Consider the following 22780-nt stretch of genomic DNA (forward strand, 5'->3'; position numbering starts at 1 on the left):
CGCTACATTGTGGATTCAATTTACGCCCTCGCCGTAAATACGCCATTTTGCTCCCTTGCGACACAAATAACTATTTACTGCAATTTAAGAACCAGATTTTTGTCGGTCAGTATAGAGGGAGGTAGATAGATATACTTATGCTGTTGACTTTAACAGAAATAAGGATAAATGGGTTATATTTTTTATTATTTATTTTATTTTTATATAATATGTATAAGTAGGTACTTTAATAACAATCCGTGTAAGGTTCTATGGAAATAGCTTCCAATTGCGTTCACAGATAACAAAGTACAGATACGATTGTGTTGTCAATACGATGTGAAGCGAAAGTTCCAGCGGTCCACTAGAAGCAACTGTTTCCAATCACTCGTAGACATTTGATGTGTTTCAATTTGGCGCGCGCCGGCCGGCGGCGGCGGCGGCGGCGGCGCCCGGGCTCGGGGCCGGGGCCGGCCGGGGCGGCGGGTAATTGCCGGACCGGCGCGACGCGCGACCACCGGGGAATCATTGGGGAAAAGGAAATATATCTAATTCGATGCTCTTACATTTTTGACGAAGCAATTCAAGTCGGGCGCCAATATCAATAACACGCCGGGGACGGATGACGTTCATTTATAACTTAGAATGAATTGGGGCACCGAGCGCTTTCCCTCACTCACTCACTGGATGGTCGCACATAAAATTGTTGGACCATTCAGCCGTTTAAACACTCATCGTGTGATCGGAGAAAAATGATGAGGAAATGAAGAGGGAATGAGGCGGGCAAGCGGCGTGCTCGAGAGCAACGCAAACACGGCGCGCTCCGCACACAACACGCGCCGCGCGCCACACACTGCGGCCGCGTGCAGCCGCAGACACAGTACGGCATTTGACATTACATACTCATAAATTCCAAGGCGCAGAAGTCCGGTGGGTGCAAGTGGCGAGTTGTCGTTCATTGGGGCGCTCTATAAGGGAGCGAAAATACAAGTTGTCGCAAACAGCTATCAAAGCTGAGAGCGGAAATTGCAGCGGCTGGCGTGACAACTCGACTCCCACCAGATGACCGAATTTTTCACGTGATCTCAGTTATACGGTTTAAAACTTCAAAGGCTATATTCTTACTTCCAATTAAGTCCATGTGGTACTAGGTATACGTATTTATTCCTACTACTGGAAAATAGTGCGGGAAGTTGGTCACGCGGAAGCGGGCGTCTGTGAAGAACCCTTTGCCACGGGCTGACAGCCTTATGTTACTTTATGCGCAGTATAAAGGATTCTATGAGATAAAAGATTTGCGTATCACATTGAGCTGTCGGGAGCTGCCGTATTATTTCCGCAGAAGGGACGCGGGGTGAAGCTAGGGTGTGCTCTCATGAGGCGGAACAGAGGCGAGTAGAATCCGAACAATTACATTAGTAAATTGATTAATTCAGGCGTTCGTTTGCGGAGACCCATGTTGGGTGTACTGCCTTTTCGGCGAAATATGTTTCGCCAAATTTCACTTAGCAACGAAACTTTCGCCGCAGTTTCATTTGGCAAACCAATCATTGTCATAACTTTACATCACATTTTTCTCATTTCGCAACATTTTTATATTGCAATATTTTACTTCATCACACTTTTATGTGGCCAACAATTATGTAGCAAATGATTGGCTAAGGCAAATAATAAATTGTCAAATAACATTTGGCCCAATTTTTATACATAAGGTAAGTATATCAGTCATGATATATAATAAAATGAGTAAATGTTAAATTTTGTGGCGGTGAGCGAGCGAAGCGAGCTAGCAAGACGAGACTAGGCAGAAGCGACTTGGATAGGTTAGGTTCAGAAGGCTAGCCTACTAGTTAGCTAGGCTAGCCTTCGATGTTAGGTATTTTTTGTAACAGAACGGAAAAAAATAATGGCTTGCTTGCTTGTTTGTTTACTAAATTAAGGAATGCCAATCAATGCATTTGACGAAAACACAAATGACATCTTAAAAAAAATCCCAGGTAATAATTTAAATAATAATAATTTATCAAATCATTAGTTGGGAAATGATATCAGTGCGAAATGTTGAGTTGGGAAATGAAATTTCGCCTAAATAAAAATATGGGATAAATAGTTTGGTAGCTAACCATTTGCTAAATAATTTTCGCCGTACCTTGGGGTGGTCCCTGACGGGCACGGCGACGCGCACGCACAGCTTGACGGGCTTGTCGCGCGTGATGTCCAGCAGCCGGCGATCGCCGCCGCCGCCGCCGCCGCCGCCGGCGCGCCACTCGCCTGACACAACAAACAGATACGTTATGTATAGCCACGCACATGCAAACAAACAAGTAACACAGGAAAACTTAAATGACATTTTATGGACCGAACAAACGCGAAGCGTCTCCGTTTCTCCATGGCCAAAAATACTTTAGTATTCTGTCCGGTGGATGTCTTTTGACGTCCCCCTCGCCCCTCGCCACAGAATGCTTTTTAGCCGATGGTTGTCAACCGATTGATAAGTAGGTAAAGTTCGATAGTTATAGATTTCTGAATCCAGGGTCCATTCAAGTTTATTTCGAAATGGCAAGTATATGAGGGTTACCTAACTACTGTCTGTCTGTTTAAAACGCATGAACAAAAAACCACCTACTCGTACAGAAAGCTATATATTATAAGCGAGTACCTAATATAAGCGCTACCTCATATCTCGGAATCCTTGCCGTAATGAGCGCGCCAATGAAAGCTATTTTAGCCAGAGGTAGGTATTTGTTGGGTCCAGGCCTGCACTGCAGTCTGCAGGGCTCGCCTCTAGTCGCGCTGCGCGCGCGCTCACGCCTCGTCAACAGGCGCGCGGGCCGAGTGCCGCTCTGATTGCTGCGGGTACCTAATCCGCGACTGGCAGCTGTCGGCGCCCTCGCCGCGCCGGATATTGGCTTATTCGTTAAGTTTTTGAGCTTTTGGAGTCACTTGTTACGTTTATTTCCGTGTTTTTTATTCATTTATCTATGAAGACATAAGTGCTCTTGCACATAAATCACCGTCGCGTCGTAGCACAACACAATATCGTACCGTGTTTATGTGTATATAAGAGCCCTTTTAATGCAATAAACAATAATAAAATATAGGAGACTATAGCTCTTGCCCGTGATTTCTTCTGCAAGTTATTCGTTTATCGTGCGCTCACTATGCAATTTTCCAGGATAAAACCTTCTTGTAATATTTTAAGCCGACTTAATGGCCCATACAGTATGGGTTATAAAATAAATGAGATTAAAAAAAAAACCTTTTCGTAATTCTCAGGGTCAAAAACTAAATTACTTACTTATAACGGGTGTTGCCTGTAATACGAGCAAAAAATTAAAACGTAGATCGTCCTCGTCAAACTGAACAACAATAGTTCAGCGACTTTTAAAAATAATGGAGTCTTTGAATTTTCTTTTTTCATACATATTAAATGCTGCTATCAATGTATGCCATCCTAGAACCCAACTGTCGTCGCCTGTCACGCTACAAACATCAAGCATTTTGCTTTACATTGCTTCTTCGAATAAACTTTAAAGTGTAGTAAAAATTCAAAAACTAATTATTTTTAAAAGTCGCTGAACTAATGTTGTTCAATTTGACGAGTATGATCTATGTTTTAATTATTTGCCCATATTACAGACCACACCCGGTATAAATGCGAAAGTGATTAAACATGTTTATCTGTTACGCTCTGTCATGCTAAAAGTACTAAACCAATCGTGATGAAATTTGATATGAAGAACCCGGAAAATTGTTACAGTTCCCGAAGGCGCGCAATAAATGAATTCATCCCAGATAAAGTTGCAGACAACAGCTACATATTTGTTATTAATTTAGTTTTTGACCCTGAGAATTGCGAAAAGGTTTTATTAAGTACTCAACCAATCGTAAACTTAAAGTAAGGATGTAAAAATTATCTAAAGATTTTCATCTTTGCTTCCATAAAGCGACGTAGCAACCCACCCTCCGGCCATAATAAAGTTGCAGTGCAGGAGAACATCTGTTGGTGCTGGCAGCGGCAGCACTTAGACTTTAAAAGAGCAAGAAACTTGTTAGCCCTGTTAGACTCCACAACAAACTAGATAAACAACTCGGTACACGGTGTTGTGGAACAAGAACAGTCGGATAACATGAGCAGAATAGTAGAATCACGTGTGCGACGCTTGTAAAAACATAATTACGTCTGAAAATAATATTTCCCACCAAAACCTTGTAAGTAACGCGATTAAGATATAATGCACACAAGAGCTGCGCGGAAAATGCTAAAGCGTGCGGCAACCTTCCGGCGGCGCTATCAGCGGACGCGATACGCGCACACACACACACACACACACACACATAATATAGGTACTAACAGGCGGTTACGGGCGGAAGCGACGAAAGCCGCGCCACAGTATATAGGGAACTATATTTTCTAAATAATTTATTGAATCAGGCGTTACTTTGCGGAGGTCCATATCAATGAACTAAAAGTATTACCGGTTGTTACAACTGATAGCATGGTGTAGGGTTGTGTTGCTCTGAAGATGAGCTCTGGTTGAGTTCGAAACGGGTCAGTGTGGTGTGGTGGTGGTGATAGATGGGTTTGTGTGATTTGTGTGTGTTCTTACAGTGTGGAGGTGGAGGAACTGCATGAACACGCATATTTTGCTTAAGCTTAGCTATCGTAAGGTCGCGGGTGAGCAAGGGAATTCTTTTAGTTCATCAACTATATTCTCTGTCACTTAAATTTAGATTTGTCACTAAACTGCAATACCCTAATTATAATATCATATATTATAAAAGTAATGTCCCTAAGAAATATATTAGTCATCAGATTAATATAAACCAGTATCCTAAATTATAGTTTGATCATCAAAATTCGATCACCAGAATAATAGATCTGTCACCTAATAAATAGATCAGTTCCTTAATTCGATGCTTCTACCTATTCTAGTAAGGCAGGTCTGGTTAACTACGACGACGAGCGAAGCGAGGAGGAGTGTTAGGTAGAACTGCGACCGTCAGTGCGCGAGCCGAGCGAGCGAAGCGAGCGTGCCGCGGTTTCGGCCGGCGAAGAGCCAGAACCGATCATTTTTTTGCTAATACTTGTATGATGAGTACATAAATAAATAAATGTTTGTAGTAGGCACTTACGTCTTGGATGTTTGTATGTATTTAAGTATATAATATGTATGTATGGCTTCCCGTTGTTTAGCACCCATAGAACAAACTTTGTTTAGTTTGGGGCTGGGTCAATTGGTGTAATTTGTGAGAGGATATTATTATTTAATTATTATTATTTCATTCATTGTATATCATTATCGTCAAATTTCAGTTCAATTATTTGATGATCAATAGGGAGCCATTTCTATTTTAGGTGACAGATCTACTATTTTAGGAACAGATATTATTTATTAGGTCGTCGAAAATGCATTTTTTAGTTGATCAATAAAATCATACCCTATATTATAATACTGTGTCCGCGCCAAGACGCGCAGGCATCGCCGCCGTACGGTCTACCTAATGGCCGCGAGACCACACCTCCGCGCGGCTGCATGCCTTGCTCTGGGGCTCGCTGATGTAGTGGACTAGAGAACCTACCTAGTTATTATAAGACCTTTCCGTCTGCGTTATTCAATAAAATCAGTACTTATTTAGGTACTCTTTTTTCGGCAGTTTTACTTGTTCTCTCATATCGCCTATTTTTTCTTAGCTTAAGTCAATGATCAGCATTATCATCTCGGCCTATATACAAAGCAGAGAACAAAGTTAGGCCTCGGATTGTAGTTTCCACGCGAGGCCAACACGGATTGGGAACTTCTCACATGCCATTGCATTTATTCATAGGTATGTACAGATTTCCTCGCGAGTTTTTCCTGCACCGTAAAGTTTATGGTAATTTCAAAATGTACAAATAAAGAATCATAGGTGTGCCAGTTGTCAAATTTCAGTGTTTCTACTTGACGGGACCACACCAGATTTAAATTTGCGCTCATAATGAGACATCCCTAATTATAATTATGTAACCTCTCGTAGCGTCCGTAGCTGGTCTACTGTACGTACACTTCGTTTCTGATTTAACTATATCGAAGTTATTTACATATAGATTAGATAATAGTAAAAGTACTTTGGTCCATCTCATCTCGTAATCGTAAACATAGGCACCGCGGCGGCGCGCGCTGGGGCGTCTTCGCCTTTGATCCCTTTGACCGACTCCGACAAAAGAGATTAGGGTGGAAGTATCTGCTGATGGGACGCTGCAATGTGTATCGGCTTGATCAATTATTCCATCTGTCGAGCGCGCGCTGAACAATCGAATCATGTTAAATTTGTGACGTTACACTAGATTCCCATCAGAGGAATGTATGTAACAATTTGGGATTATTGTTGGGCCTCTTTCCGTCGGACGGCGAACGAACGAGACATCATAACAGCAGTTATGGAAATTCTCTGACAGATTTTGCGATGCGGACCGCGTTGCTCCGTAAAACTACGCGAGCGCTGTACGAGTATGACGTAATATACTTACTTACAGCGTGTATTTTGTATACCTACCTATGAACTGAACACAAAATAATAACCAGACGTTGGGTATAGTGCCATAAATTTGCAATAATTTTTAAGTTTAAGGCGTTTAGGACCAGATCGTAATTAACTAATTGTGTACGAGTATTACGCGTAAATTTATTTTGTAATTTATTTTTGATAAAATATTTATGTGAAAATATATTATGTTTAAGGGCCTTTACTAACCACCCTTAAAGTTCGCGGCTATCTATAACAAAAATGTACGCTGTTTCCTGCATTTAAGGTTGTTCGCAGCAGAGATATGTTGATATTCCATATTTAATTAAAGCCGGATGCTAATTGGCCCTCGGCCGTGCGGCGCAACCAGATATTCAAATATGATGAAAATTCCGGCGCTGAGTGCGAGTACAGCGGGAATTTAAAAACTATGTCAAGATTTGACTTTCAAACGCAGCGTGAAGCCGCCACTCGCTTTATACGAGATGTTTTAAATTTTACGTAAATCTTTATTATGTAAGCGACACGGCTGTTGGCGCGGTGGGGGGGGGGGGGGCGGACGCGGAACACTCCACACCATTATTTGGAGTACAAACACAAACAACCGCACATCCGAATAAAACAGTTGGTTTATCCTGTGTGGCACAGCTGTAATAATTTAATGAAACAAGAATTTGAACTATTTAATGATCTAATGACCGGGTATAGATTAGACAAATAGGGCTTAAAACCTCAAGGGGCAAGGACAGTACAGTGAATATCAAACGAAGACTTGTCTCGATCTTTATATCTTTATACGCAGGGCAGAGGCTGAGGAACAGAATAAGAGAAATTGGGCGTAGGTTCACTCACACTCATCCCAGATCAAATGAAACGAAGATTAACTTACTGGAATCTTGAGTGAGAGAGATAGAAAAATATTTACCTACACACTAGCCGTTACCCACGACTCCGTCCGCGTACAATTCGGTTTTAACTATCCCGCAGGAAATATGCAATTCCTAAAATCCTATGTCCCTCCCCGGGACGCATACTATCTTGTATACCTACCGAATTTCAAGTCAGTCAATTCAGCGGTTAACAAACAAACAAACAAATAAATTAAACAAACAGGCTTACAAACTTTCGTATTTATAATATTTAAAATATTAGTGGGATCAGTTGGATAATATTCAATACACAGAAAAAAACATTAGAAGAAAGAACAATATTAAATATCGAATTAGTACAAAGGGGGCCCCACTTAGCATAATATTGCGGCAAGCCGCGACGCTGTTTTTCAATGAAGTCCATTTACAAATCAATAGCTATTTGTAATTAAGGGCGATCGTAGGTGTGAATGAACAAGCGTGTGTTAGACCGTGCGGCACGTGGCCTGCGGCAGAGCGCACGTGCGGCATGCGGCACGGGATTGGCCGCAAGCAGGTGTGCTTCGAAGGTAGTCGTAAATAAACCAAGCTTTTCAAAGTGATTGAGCTGCGGGTAAAAGCCGTATCGGAGAAATGGGACGCTTTCGTACAAAGTTACCAGTACGGATAATAGCGAGCGGTTTAATGGCGATTCAAGCGGATACATTGGAACCATCTCACGCCGTGGCATTATGCTGAGTGGGGTGGGGACCTATTTAGCGTCATGTATGTCTTTATATGTTTGTTATATGGCGTTAAATAAATGTATTTTCTTTCTTTTTTTTCTTTTATCTCTAAGCGATTTACATTTAAGTAGCTTATGCCCGCGATTCCGTCTGCAAATATTTCGTAAATCGCTATCCCGCGGGAACTGAGCGATTTTCCGGGATGAAATTTATCCTATAATAACAAGGGTCTTAAACTAACTCCATGCCAAATTTCATCTCAATAGTTTTAGCGAAAATGTGTAAGTTTGTTAGTGTGTGGGTGTGTGCGTATTTGTTTATTTCTGTGTGTACATATTATATTCGTTATTCTTTCACACTAAAACGATGTATATAGAACAGATTTGGATGGAGTTTGATAAGATTATAGTTGGATGTCGGGAGATACAAATAGGTTACTATTTATTCCGATTTTTCCACGGGATAAGAATCTGCACAAAAATAAATGGAATATCTGTCTTGCTCCTCCGCCAAGTAGTGAGGCCAAGTCGTGCGAAACAGCTACGTTTGAGTTGGTAAAAATGTTTTTATCATGCAATTTAATCCGCCCTCCCACCACATACAAAACGTAACAAACATAAACATTTTTTCCAACTCAAAAGTGGCTGTATCGCACGACTTGGCCTCACTACTTGGAGGAGGAGCAAGACAGATATTCCATTTATTTTAACATGGACCTCCGCAAAGTAACGCCGGAATCTATACAGTAGAATCTGCACACGTAAAATCCCGAAATCTCAACCGCTAAGTCTAGACTTTAGGAAAATAAAATACTTTGCACCTATATTGATTGCAAGTTGCACAATTTTTCTTAGTAATCTGAACTGGGCTTTAGTCTAAAAGTCCGCTAGTTATCGCGAGTGAAACCGCGGTAGAAGGCTAGGTGCTCATAAAATACTTACATGAAATTAACAACGAAGTAAATGAAGTTATAATGATTGGATTGTTTTATTTTTCTTCCTCGCGTGAGAAGAGTGCGGGCTCTTCGTGACTCACAATGTAATAATGTTTGCACATTAAAATGTCTATCTTCAAAGCAATAAAAATATGTTGTAATTTTAATAATAAAGTAAAGGTCTCCGAGTCGTACAATCGTGTCTAACAAACGGCGAATGGTGAATGCTCTGCTACAAGCAAACGTTGAAGTCTGTCAGCACCTTAACAAACAGTTGACGTCCGTGCAAATAACATGAATAATATGTAAATGGCTGCTTCAAAGATTGTTATTGTCAGTTCAAGTAATAATGTCGCACGTGACGCGCGCGTGCGTGCTGCTGGTTGTGGCGGTCGTGGTTCGATGTGAACAGTGCGCGGAGAGCGGGGCGGGGAGCGGGGCGGGCAGCGGGGCGGGCAGCGGGGCGGAGAGCGGAGCGGGGGGCGAGTTCTGGACGGTGCGCACGCGCGGGGGGGAGGTGCGCGGGCGGCGCGCGCCGGCCGGCTATTACTCCTTCTTCGGCATCCCGTACGGGGCGCCGCCGACTGGGGAACACCGGTTTAAAGTGAGCAGTCCTTAGATGAGCAGTCTAAATTTTTTGGTCGGGTGCGCAATGATCAGAGAAAACTCTCGCCGCGTCGCTGCCCCCTGGCGTCGAGCCCGCGGCCTAACGGTGGTTGTTTTCCAGCCGGCGCGCGCGGCGGCGCCGTGGGCGGGCGTGCTGCACGCCGACACGCAGCGGCTGTGCCCGCAGCCCCCCCCCCACCAGCTACAGTGACACGGCACTGGGCAGCGAGGACTGCCTCGCGCTGGACATCTTTGCGCCCCCCCCTTCCCCGCGCCGCGCGCCGCGCGCCGTGTACGTGCACGTCCACGGCGGCGCGTATCTGTTCGACACGCGCCCTCTGACCACCGACTCCGTGCGATATCTCTTGGAACAGGGTACGTAGAGACTGATGACGCCTTACATGTGTGCTTTTAGGAATTGGATCGCAAACTGACTCATGAAAGGATAATAAGCACAACTTAGGCAGTAGGTGCTCGAGATGCGACTCCCTGGTAGCAGGCGGCAGGCGGCAGGAGCCGGTACCGAATCGCCACGATGTTTCTATGACGCTCTTCAGTTTCTATGACGGTGGCGTGTCTACGAAAGATATGCGCCATAGAAATCTGTATCGTCTCGGTGATTCGTTTCACTCACTACTGAATCGCACCTTCAGAGAATACTGTTTTATTTCGACCATTATTGTTGATACGACATGTCAACTTCGATCATCGCTAATAAAGCATTCTGTCGAACCATTCAAACTGAGGTGTCCTTCATAATGTAACACCTATACTAGCCAAATTGGAAAAAGTTAAGAGAAAGTAATAACGTACCAATTTTCAGACATAATAGTGGTGTCGGTAAACTACCGCCTGGGCCCGCTCGGGTGGCTGTGCCTGGGCACCGCCGCGGCGCCCGGCAACGCGGGCCTGCACGACATGTTGCTGGCGTTGCGCTGGCTGCAGGCCAACATCCGGCGGTGGGGGGGGACGCGGCGCGCGTGGCGCTGGCGGGCCGCAGCGCGGGCGCGTACGCGGCGCACACGCTGGCGCTGTCTCCCGCCGCCGCCCCCCTCTTCCGCGCGCTCGTCGGCTCCGACGGCACCGCCCTCATCGAAAAGAACCTCATGACCTACCCCGTCACAGTCGCTCGGAACTACGCGAAAAAACTCGGTTTCGACAGCGACGACGTCGAAGAGTTAGCGAAGTTCTACAGGGAAGCCCCGGTGGATCAGCTTTTGAATCAGAGCTTGAACTTTGTGAACATGGATGATGGGGAGTTGGGGTTCGGCGTGTGCGTGGAGCGGCCGGTGCCCGGCGTGGAGCGCCTGGTGCCCCGGGCGCCGGCGCTGCTGCTGCCGGCCAACGCGCGTCCCGCCCTCTTCACGTACTGCGACGACGAAAGCTCCATAAAAGCCGCCGACCTCGTCAAGAAGAATCGCGAATACAACGAGAACTTCCCTATCTTCATGCCGGCGAACCTCGACTTCCCGAGCGACGAAATCAAGTACGCGGTGTCGAACGAGACGAGGTCGTTCTACTTCGGCAACGGGACCATCACGGCGGCGTCGAGGGCGGCGTTCGGGGACTTCTGGGCCGACCGGCAGTACGTGTACCAGGCGGCGTACTGCGCGGCCGAACAGGCGGCGCGCGCGCCGGCCTTCCTGCTGGAGTTCACGTACGAGGGAGGCTTGTCCGAGAAGAAGCCGGAGCCGGCGGCGCGCGGCGCCGGACACCCGGACTTCTTCAACTACTTGATGCCGCCGAAGGAGGTGGACGACGAAGACGACCTCAGAATCGTTAAAGAGATCACCACCATCGTGGCGGACTTTGTTAAGACTGGGTAAGCGGAAAGTCATGTTTTCAATAATTATTTTCGTCAAATGGTTATGGTAAACGAGCAAGTAGTTCTGGTGGAAAGTGAGCACCACTACTATCCAAGGACCACCACCGAGCATCACCAAAGACAGTCGCACACTTAAGGATTGCCAGCCTAGAGACAATTTGAAATTGTAAAAAGAAAACCATTTGCTGGCATGATGTTATCGCATCTTGCGATACCGGCTAATAGACCAACTACATCGCTACTCAAAATACGCTGACGCATTGTTAAACAAAGGGTTTGAAAACTTGAAAGTTGATAGCATCAAAAGAAATGGGTCACGTTACTGTGTTAAAGTGCCTCAAAACGTGATGATTGAGACACGTCTTTGCGTTTTCAGAGCGTCATAGTATTTTGGGCACTACTTTGGTCGATACTTAACTTAGCACGCTTCGCATTACAATGGTTGGCTATCATCCATCATACGAGTACAGCCGTGAACATCGCATTCCGAGCGCGTGTGGCCAACCCGCGGTCCGCGGCCACCGTCGTTTAAATGCCAACCCGCGGCCCGCATGCCGCCGCATTACCACCTGCCAGCCCGTTCACGTAGCGTCCGATATTTCATTTAATATAACGGGCTAAGGATATTCTAATATGTATTTACGGAATCCTTACACAGCTTTACACAGAATATATTTTTTCAAATGATTCATTTCACAACTGTTTCAAATGGACGATCACTTTTTAGGGTTCCGGAGCCAAAATGGCAAAAACGGAACCCTTAAAGTTTCGCCATGTCTGTCTGTCTGTCTGTCTGTCTGTCCATCCGTCCGTCCGCGGCTTTGCTCAGGGACTATCAATGCTAGAAAGCTGCAATTTTGCACGGATATATGTGTAGACTATGCCGACAAAATGGTACAATTAAAAATAAAAATAAAATTAGGGTTGTACGGACAATGTAGTCTCGAACGAGTCTTGGATGATAGTTGAATTGATATATGGCAGATTACTGAAGTAATGATTTATTTGATAATTGATTACAATTGATACACCGATGCACACCGTGGCGGATAAATGTGCACTGACGCAAATGCTAATAATATAATGAAATTACACAATACTACGTGAAATGCTGACAAAAGGAATGTGCGGTTTACATAGACCGTACATGCTCCGCGGGCAAGATGAAGAAAGATGATGATAATCCTTATGTATAAAAAAAAAGTATTAAAATTTATAAATTTTAGTGATCTAAACTTTAAACTAATTCATTCGAGTGAAAATCGGCCGCCGATAATTGGTGATGTTGCCCTGTTGCGTGTGCTTGACTGATGAATTTCCGTAGGAGCGGAATGACGTGCGTCGCTCTCTTGTCCGTGTCCCAGTCGATTGGCTTCGGTTCTTTCGTTTCTTGGTAAATAATGCATGCTGATTTCTTTTGATGGCCGATGACTCTGCGAAGGTGATGTTTTAGGCTCTTCACTGCGGCTTCTGCCAAACCATTAGCGTTTGGCCAGGCTGGGCGTTAAAGTGCCATTCTATCTCCATTTCTGTTATTGCCGTGAAGAACGCGATGTCTAAGGTTCTCTTCAAATCTATGAACTCTTCAGTAAGTCGCTTATTGGCTCCGACGAAGTTAGTTCCGTTGTCACTATACATGTGACGCGGTGTGCCGCGGCGAGCTGATAATCGCCGAAGAGCTGCTAGGAATGCTGAGCTACTGAGATCTGATACTAGCTCTAAGTGTACGGCTTTTGTGACCATACACACAAAAACAGCGACATAGCCTTTCGTTGTTTTTACGCCTCTTCCTTTGTTAGTTTTAATATCTATGAATCCTGTATAGTCGACAGCGGTGTGGTAAAATGGTCGAGTTGGATTACAACGCGCTTCGGGCAAGTCTCCCATGATTTGCTCTTGTTTGATTGGTTGATGCCGCCGGCACTTGATACAATGATTGATATGTTTTTTAACGGCTCTGTTCCCTCCTAAATCCAGTAATGATATTTGAGCTGTCGCAACGTTAATCGTGCTCCTCCATGATGAGTCATGAGATGGGCATTTGGGATCAGTAGATCGGTCATGTGACCCTTGTGCGGAATGATAAGAGGGTGTATCATATTTACATCAATATTAGCGTTTCGTATTCTGCCATTGACCCTTAAAAGACCATCTTTATCCAAAAATGGATTAAGCGCTAAAAGATTGCTCTTGGAATTAACTCGTCCATCTCGAGTGATGCTTTCTATCTCATTTTGAAAGGTTTGATGTTGTACATGTCTTATTAATATATTTCTTGCTCGCCGCATTTCCGGTACGGTGATATAATGCACGGCTTGTTTGTCACGTGATACCGCGCGTAGTACCCATGCGAGTACTCGCGTCATACGGTTTATATTACTATGCTTCTTGATTAAATCGTCGATTACGTCACAACTGTTACTTGTAGTTGTGACGTTTGTTTGATGCGATCGTTTGACATCTTGTTCTGTGATATAAATTGTATCTTGCGGCTTTGCTTGATATGTTGGTAGCCAGGTGGGTCCCTGCCACCACAACTTATTTTCCTTTAACTGTGCTGCAGTTATTCCTCGGCTTGCGCAGTCTGCTGGGTTTTCGGCTGATTTTACATAATGCCAGCACTCCGGTGATATAACTTCTTGAATTTTCATCACCCTATTTGATACAAATGGTTTCCAGCGATTGATGTCGCCTTGTAGCCAACCCAGAACAGCTGTAGAGTCTGTCCAGCAAAAAAGTTTGATATTGTGGCTTGATAAACACTGTAAAACTTGATAAATCAGTTTTGATAAAAGCAGAGCGCCAAGCAATTCGAGTCGGGGTAATGATACTTCTTTCTTCTCGGGTACTAACTTTGATTTAGCTGCAATAATGGTGATTTTCGCTGGTAATGATAAGTGATCTTCAATCCTTTGACCTTCTCGTTGAATTTTGCTGTAGATTACACAGGCGTACGCATTTACTGAAGCGTCGCAAAAGGCGTGTAATTCTATTGTATCATTTTCATTGTTTTGTAACCATCTAGGCACTTGAATGTTGTCAATTTCGTTTAGATTATGTTTGATTTTTCTCCATTCATTCTCGATGTGTTCCGGGACTTGGTCATCCCAACCCAAGTTCTCTTTCCAAACAGATTGAAATAACAGTTTTAGTTTTGTAGTCGTTGGACACAGCCAACCGAGAGGGTCAAATACTTTTGATATGTCTGACAGAAGTGAGCGTTTTGTAGTTCGGTTTGAAGTCTGTGTCTGTGTATTTAAATTCAGTTTAAACATAAATACATCTTCTTTTGGGTTCCACTGTAGGCCCAACGTTTTCCTTGTTTCTTGATTTTTAAAGTCGAAAAATTGTTGATTTTTTTCTGTATTCACACCTGCTAATAATTCAGTGTTATTGGAAGACCATTTTCGAAGATTAAAGCCTCCTCTTTTAAGTAGACTGATAAGATTTTCTTGGATTTTTCTTCCTGCTTCTATGCTATGGCTGCCACTCAGAAGGTCGTCCATATAAAAGTCCTGTTCCAGTACTTTGGCAGCTTCAGGATATAGGTGGCCTTCGTCTATAGCCAATTGCTTTAACGTCATCATGGCTAGGAATGGCGCTGCTTTTGTACCGTAGGTGACAGTGGTCAAGGCGTACTCGCGCAAGAGCTGTTTTGGATGGTCTCGCCATATGATTTTTTGATAAAGTTGATCTTGCTCATGGCACAGAATTTGCCGAAACATTTTTTCTATGTCGGCTGTGAAGGCAATTCTATATTGTCTCCATTTTAAAATAAGTGATAATAAATCTGATTGTAGATTTGGTCCACGATACATCATGTCATTCAAACTATAGCCCGATGACGTAGGTGATGACGCGTTGTATACGACACGTAATGGAGTAGTTGTTGATTCAATGCGTCGCACACAATGATGCGGTATGAAATTATTGGGTGTCGTATTTCCCTCGCACAGTCGCATGTGGCCGTGTTCTTTATATTCATTGATAAATGATTTATAATCTTGTGATAATTTTTTGTCTCTGCTAAACTTTTTCTCAAGGTTTAAAAATTGTGCAACTGCTTTCTGCTTGGATTCTCCCAATTTTTCCCCAATTTCTGGTTTTAATGGTAGTCGGACTACGTAGCGACCGTCTTCCCGGCGTGTAGTTTCCGTCTTAAATTGATTGATACAGTATTGATCTTCTGATGATAAGTCGTCCGAGGTTTCCGTAATATCCTCTGTCGCCCAAAATCTGTTGATATCTTCCAGGTTGTGTAAAACCACATTACAACGATAAGATTTCATATTGCCGCATAATATCCATCCTAGGCGCGATTGTTGCGCAATTGGCAAGTTTTCTTTTTCTCTGATAATGGAGTTTAAAATGATATTTGAATAGATATCGGCTCCTAGTAAGATATCTATGGGTCTACTGATATAAAATTCAGGGTCTGCCAGCTGAATGCCGTCGAGATGGGACCATGATGGTTTCGTGAATGATCGATTAGGTAAGTTATTGATAAGCCGGTTCATGATAAAGGCTTTCGTGTTGAACGAGTAGTCATTGTAAATTGACTTAGCCGTGATATTAATAGCTCCCTTGCAGCTGTTTTCTCTGGTTCCAATTCCGAAGATTGAGCCCTTGTAGCTCTGTCTTTGCAATCCAAGTTGTTGAGCAGCATTTTCTGTGATAAGTGATATTTGGGAGCCTTGATCAATTAATGCCCGTAGTATGATATAGGATCCATTTGAGGTTTTCACTTTGATTTGGGCGGTTGATAATAAAGTTTCAGTTTCTTCATCTTGAGACACGTGACCGGTATTCTTTCTGGGACTTTGTTCATTTGCGGCTCTTTTGATTTTGCCGACAAAGGCTTCATGTATAACGGTGTTGTGTTCACCGTTACATTGTTTACATCGCTTCTCCGATTTACATGGATTGCCGTAATGTTTGTATAAGCAGTTCTGACATATGTTATTGGAAGTAAGTGTTGCAAGTTTGGTTTCCGTGTCATAGCTAGGAATTTATGGCATCGGAATAAATCATGTTCCAGATAGCAGAATGAACATTTAGTGATATTAGTTGCAGCGGTTTGATAATGCTTGTTAGGAAATGATTGATAATTTTTTCTGGTAGTTGTATGATAATTTCTATTCTCTTTGAATTGTTGCTCGTATTGAGGTTTTTGATACTCATATGATGAAGTTCTTAAAAAGTTTGATCTCTTTTCTTGACTTTGTTGTTGAGCAGGTTTAACGAAATCTTGTTTGCGGCGAGATGATTCCAAAGCGGTAAACTTTACTTCCAAAAATTTTAAGAAATCTGATAATGTAGGTAATTCTCTCGGATCCACTAAGTGTTCAATGTAATCGTTGTGAGAGTCCGCATCGAGTTTTTGAGTTAATAAGTGAACGATCAACGGATCCCATGTCGATGTATTTACTCCCAAATTTTCAACTGCGTGTATAAATTCCTTGGTTGTATCATGAAGCCTTTTGATTAGCATAGCTGACTGCTGCTGCATAGTTGGTAAACCAAGCAGGATGTTAACATGTGAACTGAAGATTAGTTTGTTATTGTTGTAGCGGTGATTTAAAATATCCCAACATACTTGATAGTTTTCAGAACTGATATTTAAATGTTGAATGAGTTTCTCTGCTTCGCCTTTCACCTTGCTCTTCAAAAATTGCATTTTCTGCGCGTTTGATATTGAATTATTTTTATGAATTGTTTCGGTAAATAGATCTTTGAATGATATCCACTGATGATAGTTGCCGCTAAATATGGGAATTTCCATAGCTGGTGTTGATTTTTCGCGATGCGATGAGGCCCACATCTCACTATTGATATGTTTCTTCACTTCGTTGTATTTTTGTTCACATTTATTGTATGCGTGTTCATATTCTGGTCTTTCATTTATTTGTTCACTGTCGATCTCCCAATGCAATGAGTCGACTACTGACCAGCGAGCTTGGAGGGTTCGCAAAGCATCTTCGTACTCCCATCTTTCCGTAAGTATTTCTAAGTTGATATTATTGATAGCACGTTGAAAGGCTTTAAAATTACTTTGTTGTTTTCGATACATTTCCTCCAATTTACTTTGATTACCTCTTTCCGTTGTTTGAGGGCCGGAAGTAGTTCCTTGGTGGTCCTTGGGCGGGTTGGACTGCTGTCCTGATGTTGTGTTTCCTGCCCCACCACTTACTGCTGACGACGCTTGATCTTGAGTATGCCAATCCATGTTCAGGTTGAATTTTGAGGTAGCAGGTCGTAAAAATGGGTTTTTCTTCTGGATTTGCAGGCATGAGCTGTTGTATAGTTTTGCGTGCCTCGCTGTAAATGTTTGATACACGTTGATAATGATTTTCGGCGAAATAGATGAAGTCGCGATTCTCGTATTCGCACAATTTGATATGATTGTTCTGGAATTCCTGCCAATACTGTTCAAGAGTATCTAATCGTCTTTTGATATTCTGCGCAGTTTTTCGTTCTGCTCCATCCTTTTTAAAATTTATAATTAGTTTATCTATGGCTTCTGCAAGCTGACCTTGAGTCTTGAAAAGATCTTCCATTTCTGAGCTGATAATCCTTTTTTAATGATATTGGTTCTGCTAAATGATATAGGAAATGATGATAATAGTTTCAAAATATGCTGATAATGATTTTGATATCTTGTTTTGTACTCGTTATGCAGTATATGCGCCTTCTCAATTTCGACGGTGGGACCCGCTTGTGGGAGGCCGCCAAAACCGATTCGCTACCGCTTGGTGATCTTGAGGGCTTGATGATTTTGATGCTGATAACACTGATTATTGATACTTTAGTCCACAAATAACATATCCACAGGGACCACGTTTTAGCGAAGTCACGTTGCACCGACACGTGCCCCGGTTTTTGAACTGTTCCGCGCACTGAGTCAAAATTGTTCGAAGGACCATAAAGATGTACGGGACAATGTAGTCTCGAACGAGTCTTGGATGATAGTTGAATTGATATATGGCAGATTACTGAAGTAATGATTTATTTGATAATTGATTACAATTGATACACCGATGCACACCGTGGCGGATAAATGTGCACTGACGCAAATGCTAATAATATAATGAAATTACACAATACTACGTGAAATGCTGACAAAAGGAATGTGCGGTTTACATAGACCGTACAAGGGTATTTCCTGCATAGACCTAAAGTGGGGTGATTTTTTTTTCTCATCCAACCCTATAGTATGGGGTATCGTTAGATAGGTCTTTTAAAACCATTAGGGGTTTGCTAAGAAGATTTTTCAATTAAGCGATATGTTTGCGAAATATTCAACTTTAAAGTGCAAATTTCATTAAAATCGAGCGTCCCCCCCCCCTCTAAAATCCACACCGGTGGGTGGAAAAATTTGAAAAAATTCAGGATGGTAGTAAATATATCAAACTTTTAAGGAAAACTATAACGGCTAAGTTTGCTTGAGAATTATTAGTATAAAATATACCTAAACTATGAAAGATTCCGTATAAAATACGAAATCCTTAAAAAAATATTACTTAATTTTTTCGTAATGGCTACGGAACCCTATTTCGGGCGTGTCCGACACGCTCTTAGCCGGTTTTTCTGAAAGTGTGAACTATTCAGGATACCTATATTTAAGGTCAGGACTATCCTGTAAAAAATCGGATAGGTATACTAGATTTTAAGTTAGGTTTGTATTATAACAATTCTGAAATACATTCGTCCATATGAACCAGTTGGAAAACGAATCATTTGGAAAGACTGGTTAGATAATTTGCCTAAAATCGTTATTTCTTACAATATTAGCAAAATTTCCGTCCGTGCTTTTACCCAATATGCTTTTTACTGAAGCTTATTTTGACGATCGCGTTTTTTCCCAATTTTATCGACACAGAAACAGTATCGACGGAGCTCTGCCACAGAGTAACTCATAGTACTACCGGCTCTGCTTACACGGAGCTCTTACTTTTGTGTGGTTTTTGTAGCCTGGACAAGCTAATTCACGCGCTTGATAAAATTATGCGTATTCATTTTATAACAGTTTAAGAGTTAATAATCTTATGCATATTTCATTTATGCGGATTCATTATTATGCTGAATAAATTAGTTATATGTTTTTTAATAACTATGCAAGTTCGCTGTTATGCCCAATTATGTTATGCCAAATCTGTTATGCGAAATCATATTAGAACAATGAGCGTTTTCACAGAGGCGAAATATCGCTAGATGGCGTTAGTATCGTGAGGTCCGTTTGACGTTTGCTCGTGATTGGTTAAATAACTAAATGAGCCAATCGCAAGCAAACGTCAAACGGACTACACGATACTAACGCCATCTAGCGATATTTCGCCTCTGTGAAGACCCTCATTAATGTTATGCGAAATAAGGGGCACCCGTAATGTATACGTGTGTGTGTGTGCAGACACGCATGGTGGCCGGCGGCGGAGCCGGGCCTGAGTCAGGTGTGGGCGCTGCGCGTGGGCCGCGGCCGCGCGGCGCCGACGCCGCGCCGCGCCGCTCCGCGCTGCCGCCCGCGCTGGCGTTGTGGCACCGGCTTTACTCGCGCTACCGCCGCACCAACTACTGGCCGCTCACTGACCCCGCGGCTGGCTAGCCGACTACTGAAACTGAACAGACTGTGGCCTGGATGAGGACTGCTATGGGGAAGGGAGGGACCCTACCCCTACCCTGGACTTGACCCAATGCACACCAATAAAACACGTTCAAAAACGCTTGTTATCTTAATTCAATAAAAAGATTGAAAAACTGACTGTTTTGATTTGAATTTGAGCGTTTTTTGTGAAGTGGTCGTATCGAATCATTTGATCCCAACAAAAATACTTATGCTGTTCAAATTGACACGTTTTTTACACCTTGGTTGCAATTTGACTATGATAAGTAGTAAAGTTAAAAAGCCAAGCATAAAAGGTGGATAACAGGTTTTAATGGTTCACGTCAAATATTTGTACATCAACATCAACTCCCGATACTTCGGCGCAATTACATGCATCATTTTCATGTAGACTGAAGAATGAGAGTTAGGTCGAGTGCAGTCTACAGAACATAATTAACATGTCATAACTAATAAACGTAATAATACTAAATCATTATTAGGAGGCGGATATAAGTAAATAAATAAATGTTGAAAATCTAACCTGTTATGCAGTTGAAGACTGTAGAAGAAAATTGTAAAAATCATTGTCACTATTAATTAATTAGGCCTACGCGTCTATTATAGATGAATTTTGACGTGTTGCATGTGCACGTCTTTGGTGGCTGACTAGACCACGTTTGTCGTTCGTTACATTACAAACTTACTTACTTCACGTTTTCTTGGACTTTATAACGGGCGATAAACATAATAGGCGAAAAGGTGTCACCCTGGTCGCGACTCGGTTTCTACTCGCTGTTGCTGTGGTTTCTCCAAAGCCATGTTGTGTCCGTTTTAATAAAAGTTTCAGCAATAACTCATCATTTGTTTTATCGATTAATCAAACCATATAATCCGCTGAGCAAGAGCAAGGGGGTAAATGCAAATAGCTGGTCCTGCGGCGAGCTGACGTTTAATCAGCAAGCATCGGCCGCTGCGTCTGACGGCTCATTACGCCGATGGTCGTTGGGTATATTCTGCATTTTTCCGCAGCAGCTGGTTTCGACCAGAAACAATGCATTAAGTAACTGAGGAACTACTTATAAGTTTTTTTAAATCATTTTCAGTTTCTTTATTTGCTATTTAACTACACTAAGGGGCTGTTTCACCATCCATTGATTAGTGTTAACTGGCGGTTAGGTGTGATGCCGTCTCTATTTGTTTTGTTCGAATAGACGGAGACGGCATCACATTTAACCGTCGGTTAACGCTAATCAATGGATGGTGAAACAGCCCCTAAAAAAAAAAATGTTTAATGGACGCAACTGCCACTGTATTATTCTGTGGTAGGTATATGATCTAAACTTTAAAGCCTTTTTCAAAACCTAATTTCATCATCATCATCATCTCAGCCGTAGGACGTCCACTGTAATGTTGGACATAGGCCTCCCCCATATACCTCCAGTCGCTTCGGTTGGCAGCGGCCTGCATCCACCGAGAACCCGCAGCTTTAACCAGGTCATCCGACCATCTCGTTGGTGTACGTCCTACGCTGCGCTTGCCGACCCGCGGTCTCAACTCGAGAACTTTTCGGCCCCAACGGCCATCTGTTCTCCGTGCTATATGGCCTGCCCATTGCCACTTCAACGAGCTAATTCGCTTGGCTATGTCGGTGACCTTTTAATTTGGTGACGTTCAAAACGGGATTCTAGGCATCGGAGAACTAATTCTAATTACCTAAGTATCTATTATTATTGGCGAAATATTTGAAACTTTTGTCTGTGACTCGCAATCATTTTTCATGGTTTTTGTAGTCAGTTAAATTTTTTGTTATATATTTTTTTGTATATTGTCATTACAACAATCAATAGTATATTTGATTTCTTTCCATGATGTTTCAGTAAACAAATACGAATATAGGAATGAACCTACTGGCGTAGCAGGCGCGTTGACATTACCAAGCGAGATAAAAATGGAATGTTTGAACAGATCGTTCAAGAATAAATTATAGCGGCGATTATCCGCGTTCGCTAACGACGTGGCTCCGGCCCTGCCCGGGACCAAGCTCACTCTAGGTCTAGACCTGCAAGAAAATCGTGCAAGTTGCGTTACATTGCCAGGCCGTAGAGCGAACAAGTTTGAAGTGAACAATCGGACGCAGCGATGTAACTTGCACATTTTACCTGCAGGTTTAAACGGGGCTTTTCTGCGATTCCCTGTAATTGAGTAGGTACAAATCGAAAATGGACGACTCGAACCTATTTAAAAAAAAAGAAAAAGCCTATTTAAAATATATAAAAACTGTCGATCCTGAATTTCAGCCAGCTTACTTGGAAACAGGCAAGCTCGTGTTTAATTACCTGTAATTTGGTTTTCGATTTAAATTTACATGCTAGGTAATGACAATAAAAACGAAGACAAAGATTTTCGTACTAACTGTATTTTAATAAGCTGAGTAAACAATGTTATTTGAGCTGATACCAAGGACCAGGTGCTGATACTCGCACGTACTAAAACCGACCGACCGACTCATGTACGTGCCTGTTTCGTATTTGTGGTCGTAGTTTTTATTATTAATGTATATTAGTATAAGTGTTTTGCAATAAAAAGACACCTCAAGATTGCTTACCTTTTTTCTAATGCAAAAAAAACGAAGTATGTAAGAAATTCACAAAGGGATCGTAAATGTATACAAAAAAATTAAAATTGAATTTACAATGTCTAAATAGAGTTAAATTCAATAATAATAATAATAATGAA

The 22780-nt window shown here is 42.5% G+C and overlaps 2 protein-coding genes across 8 annotated transcripts in view; one reads left to right on the forward strand and one right to left on the reverse strand.

The window, feature by feature from the left end:
- LOC141441999 (uncharacterized) overlaps positions 1–22780 on the reverse strand; it is a 298152-nt gene that overhangs the window by 14466 nt on the left and 260906 nt on the right. For all 7 annotated transcript variants that reach the window (XM_074106913.1, XM_074106911.1, XM_074106906.1 and 4 more), the window contains exon 3: positions 2129–2250. In XM_074106913.1, the coding sequence (XP_073963014.1) occupies positions 2129–2250 (122 nt within the window). The remainder of the gene's footprint in view (positions 1–2128; positions 2251–22780) is intronic.
- LOC141442000 (esterase FE4-like) lies at positions 9456–20096 on the forward strand. Its single transcript, XM_074106914.1, has 4 exons — positions 9456–9618; positions 9742–9995; positions 10444–11442; positions 19853–20096. The coding sequence occupies exons 3-4, from the start codon at positions 10727–10729 to the stop codon at positions 20079–20081; spliced, it is 945 nt and encodes a 314-aa protein (XP_073963015.1). The 5' UTR covers positions 9456–9618; positions 9742–9995; positions 10444–10726; the 3' UTR covers positions 20082–20096.

Source organism: Choristoneura fumiferana, chromosome 24 (genome assembly GCF_025370935.1).
Source record: "Choristoneura fumiferana chromosome 24, NRCan_CFum_1, whole genome shotgun sequence".
In the NCBI taxonomy this organism is placed as follows: Eukaryota; Metazoa; Arthropoda; class Insecta; order Lepidoptera; family Tortricidae; genus Choristoneura; species Choristoneura fumiferana.

Bases quoted from the DNA above. Each gene is read 5' to 3' on its own strand.
- LOC141442000 (XM_074106914.1), top strand. From the start codon at position 10,727: ATGACCTACCCCGTCACAGTCGCTCGGAACTACGCGAAAAAACTCGGT. The intron at 11,443-19,852 runs GTAAGCGGAAAG...GTGTGTGTGCAG, and splicing joins GCGGACTTTGTTAAGACTGG to ACACGCATGGTGGCCGGCGG.